Consider the following 12,710-nt stretch of genomic DNA (forward strand, 5'->3'; position numbering starts at 1 on the left):
CACTGGATTCAAGCAAGCCGGGCTGAAGACGGCTGAAATGCCAGAAACCGGTCTTCGGAAGCTTGTTTCCGGTCCAGGGAAGGCATGGCTTGGCAGTTCGGGCTGGACTGTTCCCATGAGGCACAGGGTCAGACTGATTTGCATATGGCCATGTCTGAACTGGGGTGGCAGAGTGGGCTAAAGAACGGTGATGGATTAAACCCAGATCTGTTGACTGGGTGTGAGTGTTTGATTGGTTCAGATGCTCTGTCCATCACCACCCCCTTTTGTACCACTTTGTTCGCCATAAGTTGGCAGGGTATGCTTAGACGTGAGTCCCTTGCTCACTTTGCCACTGGATTCAAGCAAGCCGGGCTGAAGACGGCTGAAATGCCAGAAACCGGTCCTCGGAAGCTTGTTTCCGGTCCAGGGAAGGCATGGCTTGGCAGTTCGGGCTGGACGTTCCCATAAGGCACAGGGTGAGACTGATTTGCATATGGCCATGTCTGAACTGTGGTGGCAGAGTGGGCTAAAGATGTGTGATGGATTAAACCCAGATCTGTTTTCTCTCGGGTGTTTTGCCCCCATTACCGGACAGATTTCCTATCCAGGTTGTCCAGTCTGGCTTCAAGTATTTGGGGATCTTTATTACGCTGGACTCTTCACTCCGGTTCGAGCGTAATCTCCTCCCCCCGCTTCTTAGACTGCGACTGGATGTGGCCCGCTGGCGTAAACTACCCCTGTCTCCTCTGGGCAGGGCTGCCCTTTTTAAAATGATGTCTTTGCCACGGTTCCTATACGCACTTCAAAATTCTTTTGACGACGTTCCCGCTACCTATTTCCGAGAGATCGGGAGTCTTCAAAGGCAACTGATCTGGGACGGGCGTCCACGTATCGCCCTTGCGAAACTTACTATCCCTTGGTACGACGGGGGCGTGGCGCTCCCCGATATCAAGAGATATTATTGGGCTACCCAGCAGTCTGCCATTAACCACGCAATGTATTCCCCGGGTCGAGATCCGGCCTTTGAGATGGATAGACTCCAACTGCCGGGAGGGGATTTTAATAGAGCGCTTTATTCCAGATCGGCTGGGCGCCATCTTACGGGCCCTTCCAGGACCGCAGTCAATGTGTGGCGCGCCGCGAATGTGAGTTTGGGATGGGAGAGCCGACTGACAATGGCGACTCCGCTTTATGCTTCCGAACGTTTGGGATGTCTCTGGTCTACTAAGGGCTTTGACCGCTGGGATATGATTGGGATATGTAAAGTGGGTGATGTCTGTGTGAAGGGTAGAGTGAAGTCTTTCCAGGCCCTTAAGGCCGAATATGACTTGAGTGATAGAGAGTTTTTTTGATATCTGCAGGTCCGGCATGCTCTGGCCTCAGTTCTGACTCCTGATGTGACCCTACCCGAGTCCTCCCCCCTTGAGGATCGTATACTGGATGGACACCTGCCCGATAGCACTATCTCCCTGATTTATAAGAAACTGATTAACAATCGCGCTGACTTACTGCTCAGACTTAGGGAGGTTTGGGTCGGTGACGGGTTGGACTTGGATGACGAGGATTGGCAGTCGGCACTCTCTTCTCCGAAAGAGGTCGCCATCCCCGCCCGTCTTCGTTTGGTTCAACTTAAGATCCTCCACCGGGTATATGTAACTGGTCCGCGTCTGGTAGTAATGGGTTTTTCCCTGGATGGCTTATGCAAACGTGGTTGTGGGATGAGTGCTACATTTCTGCATATTCTTTGGGAGTGCCCGGTGGTGGCAGCCTACTGGATTGATGTGCTTGCGGTGCGGACTGTTGTGACTGGTATTACCCTGCGGCCTGAGGCCCGACGATGCCTGTTGAATGTGTGGGAACCCACCGACTATTCTGTGGCACAGACCAGATGGGCGACCTTGGGATACATGGTCGCGAAACGGGACATTGCGCAGCTTTGGGGCGCGTCCAGACCTCCCGACGTCTCGGTGTGGGAGGATAACATGGACTGGTCCATGTTCTGAGAGAAGACCGTCTATGTAGCTAGGGGCAGGCCCGGGGCGTGGACAAAGATTTGGGGTCAGTGGAACGAATATCGTGGAGACATTTGTACCCCTCCCTTGGTTGACACTCCCGATGTTACCCTATCTCCCTAGGCTGGCGTTCCCGAAATTTTTCATGCTGTTCTAGGATTTTCCTGTCCTCCCCGCTGTCCCCCCCCCCAGCCTTGCCGAGTCCCATTGATTGTGCTTTCGTCTTCCTGATTAGTGGCTTTCCCCTCCGCCTTCTGGGCTGACCTTGATTAATGTGTATTCGCCTTGTTTAGCGTTCGTTGTTGTTTTTATGTTTAATACAGAAAATTGCTATGTCCTGTCCTATGTTTTGAGCAATACTTGGTATCTGCTTCGTGCCTGGCCACGGAAGTGATCGTTTGCTTCTTATGTTGTGCGTTGCCATTAGCGGCCAGCCCGTGTGGTTGTAGGCCCATCTTTGTAATTTTTGTTTGATTGCTCAATAAAAGTTTTTAACCAAAAAAAACAACAAAAAAAACCCAGATCTGTTGACTGGGTGCGAGAGTTTGATTGGTTCAGATGCTCTGTGCATCACCACCCCCTTTTGTACCACCCGTCGTGGGACCCCATCGGAGAAACGACCGCCCGAAGGAGTGGTCTTGACAGAGGATTGGAATTTCACTGAGGAAGCGCACTGCGCGAGGACACCTTTGTGTTTGCAGGCCGACGTGACTTTTCTGGTTTTCCTGATTTGACCCTCCAGGTGGTGCCGGCCATTGTAAACTCAAATATTCAGTGTTCAATAATCGCGGGTATAGATATGTTAACCTTAAAGAGCCAGTAATGCAAGGACATACAACCTACATGAATAGTTTAAAACACAGATGATGCCTTCATTCATTCATGTCTGCATTTATTCTCCAGGTGCTCTGCATTGTGCGCGCAGCATTGTTCTAACTTTTCATAAAAATCATTTCATCTCACTGCAAACTACTGAAACCTCATTGTCAACTGTCATCCAGGTTACATATATAAAGAATTTCATGCCAAAGGATTCGGACAGCGTTCCTTTTTAACCAACCTGGTAAAAAAATCAATTGCTTGTTCTATGTGGTCCACAGCCTTTCCATCAAGATAATCTGTAAGAGCACTCTTCGCCATCATGAGATTACACTCTCCGAGCCCTGAAAGCAAAGTCATATAATAAGTTACCATGTCATACATCTGATTTTGGAGGATAGCCAATATGATGAAACAATACTGCCTAAGTGAATAAATAATATATGTCTTGCATTTATGTTTGATTCACATCGATAAAGCCACCACCTATGCTGTGTTATCACAAACCTTTAGGGCCAAAGCCACATAACCAGTCACCACGTTTCCTTACAGGAGTAAAATGCAATTGCTGAACCATTTAATGCCACCTGACTTTCCAAACTTCTCCCCAAACTATAGATCACTTCATCCCAGAACGATGCATATGATATTAGGTACAGTATTTCTGTTAGATATGCTAATGAAATAAAAAAAGTTACTATAGCAGGTGGCTACATTCTTCATTAAATATGTGTACAGTAATACACTAACACATTTGTTATGCATCGCTCTTAAGCAACTATTTTAGTATTATAGAATATAAACGTTATACAATACATATACTTACTAATCAAATAAGTCAAAAGTGAACAAAAGGTACTAGTTAAGCTCAATACTAGTGTAATATTTAAAAACGAAAATGTTGCTTCTGAGTCGAGCCTAGATAAGTTCTGTATGAAATGCTGTAAATACTTCATGAGTTACACAAATTAATTTGAACCAGCATTTGCCTGAGCTGAGCATCCCATTTCAGTTTGGAGCCCCAGCGTTTAACTGAACTTGAATTAATTAATTGCACTGATTTATTGCTGACGCTGCAACATTCTTACAAGGCACAGCTTGCACTGGGCTGCACGATGCTGCACAAGGCACAGCTTGCACTGGGCTGCAAGGATGCTGCACAAGGCACAGCTTGCACTGGGCTGCACGGATGCTGCACAAGGCACAGATTGCACTGGGCTGCAAGGATGCTGCACAAGGCACAGCTTGCACTGGGCTGCACGATGCTGCACAAGGCACAGCTTGCACTGGGCTGCAAGGATGCTGCACAAGGCACAGCTTGCACTGGGCTGCACGCATGCTGCACAAGGCACAGCTTGCACTGGGCTGCAAGGATGCTGCACAAGGTACAGCTTGCACTGGGCTGCCAGGATGCTGCACAAGGCACAGCTTGCAGTGGGCTGCCAGGATGCTGCACAAACCTTATTTGGAGTGCCACTATTTGCCAGAGTAAAGGTAGGCGATGCCCCCCTCCTATTAGCTGATCTGGAAACTGTGGCGGATCAACCTGATATATTACTTCTGAGAACCGTTTGGAGGTGCCACAGGACCAGGTGTCGGTTCTCAGTTTTAGAGGTGTTACGCCTGTCAGACAGTTCTGCTGCTTGGCCTGCACTTACCAGGCTATGATTAGTTTTAGCCTGCGCTAAGGCTAAGTGATACATTATATCCCCAGAATGTGGCAAAGGGGCATGAGGGCAGGGATCACGAGGCTGAGCGAAGCTTAGAACAGGCAGAAGGCCACGGCCAACACAGCCGATGCAAGTAAGCTTGTGTTGACCAGGTTGAGGACTGTGCACCCTCAGTATGTACAGGTACCAGCAAGCCTTCTAGTAGTCCCAAAAAGAGAATGTAATATTCATTAGAACTTGTTTTCAAGTAAGTGGGGTGGGATTGGGAGGCCTGAAGTACCAGAGGGCTGGCTGAGGCGTGATAAATGTAACAAAGGATAAATTAGGCATGCTCCGCTTCATCCCTCAAGTTGCATTTAACAACCAGAGTGCTATTTTAGGTCACTGAATGTTTCACTACCAGCAATGACTCTCGTGCTATTGGGCAAATAAAGAGGCTAACACAAAACTCTTGACTAATCTATTGCCAGCCCCAAAACATACTGAATTTATTACACATAATTGACATCTGCAGCCCAAACACTTTATAAATCCTGAAATTGAACTACATTGACTGAAAGGTGCTAGAAAGTTCTAGAGGTGGTCCTTTAATGGAGATGACATTTGTAACAGACAACGCAACAACACTACAGAATATATTCGAGGCTGTCATTAGACAGAAAAGCACAAACAGCAGCATTTTAGTTACCCTTATTTTTCAGTGACCCAGTGTAGTAATAAGGACGCCCAACTCTTGAAGATATGTATCGCATTTATTGGTGCGTCCACCATTGTCATAATTAAATTCCAACAGACTAGGAGAGTAGAAAGCAAAATAAGAAAAGCAAACGCATCCAATCAAAAACGAGGAACATTTGTACCTTAACATCCTATGCTTGCATTCTAACTTATCAATACTACAAACCTTCTCCCTTTAATAAAATAAAAAGACAAAACAAAACAAAAAATGTACCAATTAAAACATTATAAAATCATGAAATTTCTTAGTGTAGGAGCCTGACTTAGTATAAGGTGCACACTTATTTAAGTGAAACATCTAGTACTAATCCAGACAACCCTTATGGTGACTTTAGTGGTCTTAGACAACTATAGAAAGCTATATAAGTGGTAGCTGAGGACAGCAGCCTTCAGGCTTCGTCCAGAAGGAGTGTTAAGCAGCTTGTTTTACCAGAACTAATCATGTAGTGTGGGTTAAACGAAAAAGAACCACACAGCGTAGTTTTAAAAATAAGTGTATTTATTATATACAGTCACTAACACATTGGTATATCTCCTACCCGGGAATATGAACACCATACACACAATATTTCAAATGGAAACAAGTAAGTAAACACAAACACATAGTGGTCTCCAGGGGGAGATCAAACCATATACTAAATAAGTGGAATACGAACGACAACTTAAGTAGAGACTTGGACCAGAAGACTCAGAAGAGCTAGGGAACCAAGGAACCACCAGAGGTAAGTACCCATGATACCCACCGAGGCTGTGTGCAGTGGAAACACAGCTGCATACTCAATGCAAGTCAATGGGAAAGTCGTGGTTGCAGTTTTGAAGAAGAATAACCCTTCCCAGTGGTCCCTGAAGAAACCCCGTGGAAGCTGGAAGGTTGGTGTGTCACCCTACCCATGGATACCCCAGGCACCAAGATACCTACACCAGGGAAGCCGGTACATAGGTGAGAAGTGATGTCGGAAACCGCTGTAGACCCCAATAGAGGACTTCAGTAAAGATGCCACTGGCAAAGAAAGTGAAATAGTCACATGGAACCCAAGGATGGATTCTTGAAGAGGAGTACCTCCAAGCAGAGGAGACAGAGTCTATGCCACTCAGGAGTGACCAGGAGGCACGGAAGACTAACGACCGCCAATGAAGGAAGATGCAAGAGTGTTGACCGGGACCTTGTTGCTGAAGCTGGGAGGACCAGGCGAAGCAATGGAAGACCAGAAGCCATTCACAAGCTGTCCCAGGTCGGAAGTCGCAAATCAGGGGGTTGGTGTCTGGCGGGAGCACCAATAAGCCTTGGCAGCAGCAACAACAGACGTGGTAGGTGAAAAAGGTGCAACAAGGGAACCAGCAAGGTCCAAGGGACTCAAGTGCAGGAGAGCCAAAGCAGGCACAGAGCAAGCAGGGGATCCCACTAAAGCCAAAGAAGACCCTCAAGAGGACCCACTGGCCAAAGGCACAGGAGTCACAAGAGGTCCTCGAGCAGCTCACCAAAGATGCAGGAATACGGTGCAGAGGAAGTGGTGAGGATGGAGACCTTGGTAGGAAGAGATGCTGCAGCTTCTTGTTGCCCGAAGATCTCTGAAGGACAGAGTCAGCAAGCCTTAGCAACGTCAAACTGACGCAGTGCACAGGGGTTCAGTTCCAGCAGTTCTGATGAAGAAAAATGGCCTCAAACCTGCTGAAAAGACAGTGCAGGCCTCGAGGGAGTTGCACAACCACCACCTGTGTGGCTGAGCCTTTTGAAGCCCGTGGGACGTCAGGAGCAGCAGACGGGACAGCTTGACTGAGGTGCCTGCAGATGCAGGGGAGAGACTCCTTCACTCCAAGGGAGATTACTTTGGGCGTCCTAAATGCCCACAGGCCTGGAGAGGAACCTGGATGGTTTAAGAGCACAAACACAGAAGACTGGCAGGACGACAAGACCAGGCGCAGCAGGAGTCTTCCTTGATGCAGTCCAAGGTGAAGTCCAATGAAGTACAAGGCGCCCATGCGGTAAAAGTTGAAGTGGTTTCGGACCGGAATCTTGTCCCATGACAAATCTGAAGAGCCACAGACAGGTCAGCCCTTAAGTACCCTAGGGAAAGATTTGGGATGATTCAGGGAATCTCCCTGAGGAGGGGATGGACAGAAGGGAGGATACTACCATATCCTTTGTCCAGTTTTGAGCCAGAGCCAATGGCTCCCTGAACTGGTTCCAACTGGAGTATGCAGGGAGGGCACCAAATAGGCCCTTCAAAGCAGTCTGGTGGCGCTGGCAAGCGTCCCCACCCCAGCCCAATACACTAAGTTCTGTCTGGGAGGTGGTTACCCCTCCCTGTGACAGAGCACCCTGCCTTCAGGATTGAAAGGTCTGCCTAAGGGGTGACCTATAGGTGACCTCACACATAAGGAAACTAATGTTTGTTGTGAGTGGTGCTAGCGCCAGCTCACACAGGCTGCAATGGGAGGCCTGTAGTCACAGTTGGAGTGGTCTTTCGTGGGTGGCATAATACATGCTGAAGCCCATGAGAGACCTCTGGTGTACATATGTCCTGGGTACCTTAGTACCATATACTAGGGACTTAGAAGGGTACATCAGTAGCCAATTGGGAAGGTACAAAAGTACTTACCATGACAAATATAGGGAGAGAGCACAGTGACTGGGGTCCTGATTAGCAGGATCCCAGTCAGATATGTCAGAAAATATTATAACACGAGCAAAAAGTGGGGCCAACCATGAAAGCAGATCCTACTTTCCTACTCTTAGGTGACAATTTTCTTTTAAAAGAGGAAAGTTCTGAATTGTTAAATTATAAATACAGAATGCACCTGGAAATCTCAGAATCTTCTTAATTCTTTTTTTAATGAAGCTTGTAACACACTACTAGAAATAGACAAAGAAGCCAATAACACTTGTCTTCCCAATTCATGCGAGATACAAGTAATATCAGGATTTGATAATTCCATAGATTTTACACCATTATCCTTATTAACTTGAGCCAGTCTAAATTGACTGCACCAAGAGCCAATATCCTACAAAGCTGAAGACTAACTAATTTTAACAAACTTCCATATTTTTAAAATTGTTTGAACCATTTTAGTTACACGTCTTGCCAATTTGATTCTTACACAACCCCCATACACACATTATTCAAACGTGCGGTATTAGTCATCTTGTTGTTACTATGGGCCTTATTACGATGCCATCATGTCGGAATGGAAACTGACCAACAAGCAGCCAGCGGTTCCATCTGATGAATTTGGACAGGACCGCCCATGAGGTGGTCGGAAACGTCCATTTTTCCATGGAGGCTTCTGCAGCGGCCGGAAAAGGTCCGCAGCACAAACCGCATTTGAAAAATGGATGTTTGCAAACATCCATGCATGGATGTTTGGGGGGGGGGGAGGGCAAAACACAGGTGGCTCCCAGGCCTCATAGTGGAGGCCGCGGAGGGATGGGGCTCTGCTAGTGAACCCCAAAGTCAGTTTCCAACAGCCTTTTGATGACGGTCGGACCACCATTAAACGGCTATCAGAAAGGGACATTGTAATCCCTAAGGCGGTGCCTGAGCAGGCACTGCCCGTACTTTAGGGAATTACATTCAGACCGACTGTCGGACAGGCTCCCTAAAACCGTCGGAATCATTGATCGGTCCATTCACAGCTGCCTCTGACCGCTGTACATCATAATGCAGCTGTCAGAAAGTGGCAGCAGATGTTGGTCGGATCACAAACCAACAGGCCGTCGGTTGCAATCCAGCCAACATTGTAATCGGCCCTTATATATCAAATTAACATTTTCTCTAGCTTTATGGTACACTTCTTTAATGCCACATATACTCTGATCTTTTGTCAACCAGTTTGGATTCGACACTTGTTTAGGCATTCTGCCCTTCAACATTAAGAAAGGAGAAAACTTTGTGATACAATGCGTAGTGCATAGATACGACCATAATATGTCAGCAACATTTTTTTTACATCAATTCCTGCCTTGATAGTCAATTGTATTCCTTCAACCAAAGTTTTATTAAAATGTTCAACTAACCTATTCAGTGTTTAATACCCAAATCCGTTAAAAAAAATATATAAACACAAATTTAGTAGAAGTAATTTGTACACCATTGCCAGAATCAATAGAATCTAAAATACCTTCTCTTCTAAAGCATTCTTTTGTTTTTTACTTTTTATTTACTTTTTCAAAGCAATCAACAATACAGCAAAGTGGGTAAGGGAGAGAATGGGGTACATCATAATTTATCCCAGGTGATTCCATGGAACAAACCAAAGCATCAATAGATAATTCCACTTCTCTTCAGTCTCCAGTAAAGTGAACTGTTCACTCCCCACGTAGTCTCCGAGCTATAGTGAATCTTCCCTCTCACATGAATTATGTCCCCTACCCAATCAATCTGTCTAAAGCATTCTTGAAGAAATGTAATAACTTCATCAGACAATTAGTCGGAAAAACCAAATCTGGATAAAGAATCAGCTCTCAAATGTTGTGGGTCAGGAACCTGCGTGACCAAACAGTTATATTCATATAGCTCACCCAACATTTAATTAACTTTGACAAAGGTTTACCCACACCATTCTCAGACAACAGTGCAATTAAAGGTATATGATCAGTCCCAAGAGGATAAGGTTTGCCACACAAGCACATTTTAAAAGGCTGCACACACTAAGCACAAGCTAGTGCCTCATGTTTAGTTGTAGAATGTTTACATTCAGTCACAATTAAGGAAGTATAAGCAAAATCAATGGTAGATTCCACGTCCCCTTAATTTGACTTAACACCGCACATAAACCTCTTGAGCTAGCATCAACTGTAACACCGATTGCGAAATTTAAAAAAACAGCTACGGGTTTAGAATCAGTTATTCCTTCTTTAAGATTACTAAATGCCTGTTTCTGCTCACCAGACCATTCAAAGTTGGTACCTTCTTATTCCTCAGTTGATCTTTATTAATGGGCTCTTGACTTTCCTGGATAGATTTTAATAAATAGTTCAAAGGTGCAATACCTTCCTTAAAATAGAATGCCCCAAATAATCAACTTCAGCAACAACAAAATTGCATTTGTCCAAATGAACAATCATTCCTCTCTCTCCCAAAATAGGCAATACTTTATCAAGAAGTAGTAAATGACAATCTGCAGTATTAGCATACATAAGAATGTCATCCTGAAATGCCACAACCCCATTGGTATCCTTAAACAAAGAAAACATACATTTTTGGAACACCGAGGCACCTGTGGCAAGACCAAAGAGCATCCTCCTGTATGTAAAAGCACCATCATGTGTAAACAAGCATTTGCAATGCAATAGGTCTTGCATTTACGCAGATTTGAGCTATTGGCGTCGTAAAGGACAATGCCTTTTATTTGTGTTTTGGTATTTTAAAACATAAATAAAAGACATTGTCATTTATAATGTCAATAGCTTCAACTCGCGTAAATGAGAGACCTATTGCATTGCAAATGCTTGTTTCATCCCAGCTAGTTGGCGCTGCCCTGCATGGGAATTACCACCTGGAGATTTCTTTCGGATGCGCTTGCGGCATATTCTCTAAGTCTGTGAATCGGGCTATGGGTGAAGGTGCAAACCCGAGAGAAATTCTTTTGATTAAATAAAAATACAACTGACACTAAAATTGACCAAGAAGACACACAAGTAATTTGTAAGCCTTTTGCCTTATACACGAGAACCAAACATTTTCAGACTAAAAGAATATTATATAAGCGCCAATCCGAAAAAGATCAGAATACAATAGCATGCTACTCGCTGTAAAGCGCTTCAACGCCTCGCCAAGTGTAGTAAGCGTTAAATAAATACAATTACAATGCTAATAAAGCATTATCTGAAAACAAATCAGACTTCAGTCTGCATTGTAGAACGACAACCTGGACCACCTAAAGCTCAAAGGGCAATGAGACATTGCAATATAAAACTGTCAAGAACCAAAAATAATAATAATTTGGCCTCAATAACTAGTCTCAAAAGAAACTGCGAGCACCAGGGTTTGCTGCTAATTACGAGGAAGCCCAAAAATACCAACTCTTGTGTCAATCAGAAAACATTTACAACTCGAATTCGGCCCCTCAATCTTACGCTTGCCTACCCGTGGATACACTAAGGCACAGATGGGGGGCACGCAACGGGTAGTCTGCAAGGTTTCATTTCTGAAAAGCCGGATCCCGTCTCTATAGAACAAGGTGATGCTTTAGTAGTACATGCAACAGGGGAAACTTGACTACTTAAGTATACACGCCGGGTCCTTGCTAATCATGGCTTCTCCTCTTTCCCACAATGTGACAATAAGCGTATCTGCTCCTCACAATCTAAACTAACAAGGCGCTCACAAAAATACAATGTCCCAAAGTTTAATGTGCAAAGTAGAAAATATAAATTTTTAGCACATAAACAAGCAAAAAAGCATACGCGTGAGTACTAAATAAACAAGCATTTGCTGTAAGATATAAATAAAGTGAGCGCTGTGTCATTAGTGGGCGCCGCGCTCTTTAAAGTAATCAAAAACATACAATTGAGAGAGCATAGCGCTGCAGCTGCCATTGTCCCCATCAGTGTCAATTTCCCAAATAGGGAGTGCATAGCTAATTGAAGGAGACCGTGTCACGCCGCAAGTAAAAGATCAAGTCCGGATGGGCTGTCGCAGAAGGAGACAGGGCGGTAACAAAGAAGTCTCATTTACAATCAAGACCCAGGGTTTAGCATAAATGATGACGCCAGCCAATAAAAATCATGGATGGGGCATCAAGACCCCTTCAAATATCTTTTCAATTACAAGACGCCTCGCAGAGCGAACAGGGCATGTGCGCTGCAACGCTACGTGAGACCTAAAAATCAGGTAATGTTGTATGGATCATTTGTTAACTCAATTTGATGATAAGCTGCTCTGAGATCAATTGTGGACAAGAACTTTGCCCTATCCAATTTTGCAAAAATCTCTTGAATGCAAGGCAAAGGATGACGATCCACCACAATCTGTTTATTCACTGAACAAAGATCCACCTACAATCTTAAATTTCCTGTTTTATCTTTACTAGAGCTATAGGAGATACCCACTCAGAAGCATTCAAAGGCTCAGTCAGTCAGTCACACAGCTTTATTCGATCTTTTTAAAACGGATCATAAAAGCACAAGTTATCTAAAAATTCCAACAAAATATATACACATATATACACATTTAAAATAAGAATTAAACAGTTGCAGTGATCCAGGTAAATTCATATAAAAACGTTTATAAAAAAAGCAGTTCAGAATTTAAAATTAATTAATTAGTTGTTGCTACTAAAATGTCTTCCCACCTTTTTCCTCTTCCTAAGACAAGCCCAGAAAAATGAGGCAACAAAACAGCATACAAATGGATCCGGTGGAGATTTTAAAAAGTACATGGCCACCCAGCACGGCCTAAAATTTTGGTACCTCAGGATTGGGAGTATGAATGTTTTCCTTTCCTCTGTATAAGTCTTGCAAAATAATACAATGTGTAGATCTGACTGT

At 44.6% G+C, this 12,710-nt stretch overlaps 1 protein-coding gene across 1 annotated transcript in view; it reads right to left on the reverse strand.

Annotated features, from left to right (window-relative positions):
- Positions 1-12,710, reverse strand: part of SKIC3 (SKI3 subunit of superkiller complex) — a 1,397,627-nt gene that overhangs the window by 739,155 nt on the left and 645,762 nt on the right. Inside the window, exon 18 of the mRNA XM_078675399.1 lies at positions 3,055-3,157. Within this exon, the coding sequence (XP_078531525.1) occupies positions 3,055-3,157 (103 nt within the window). The remainder of the gene's footprint in view (positions 1-3,054; positions 3,158-12,710) is intronic.

Source organism: Lissotriton helveticus, chromosome 2_1 (assembly GCF_964261635.1).
Source record: "Lissotriton helveticus chromosome 2_1, aLisHel1.1, whole genome shotgun sequence".
NCBI lineage: Eukaryota > Metazoa > Chordata > Amphibia > Caudata > Salamandridae > Lissotriton > Lissotriton helveticus.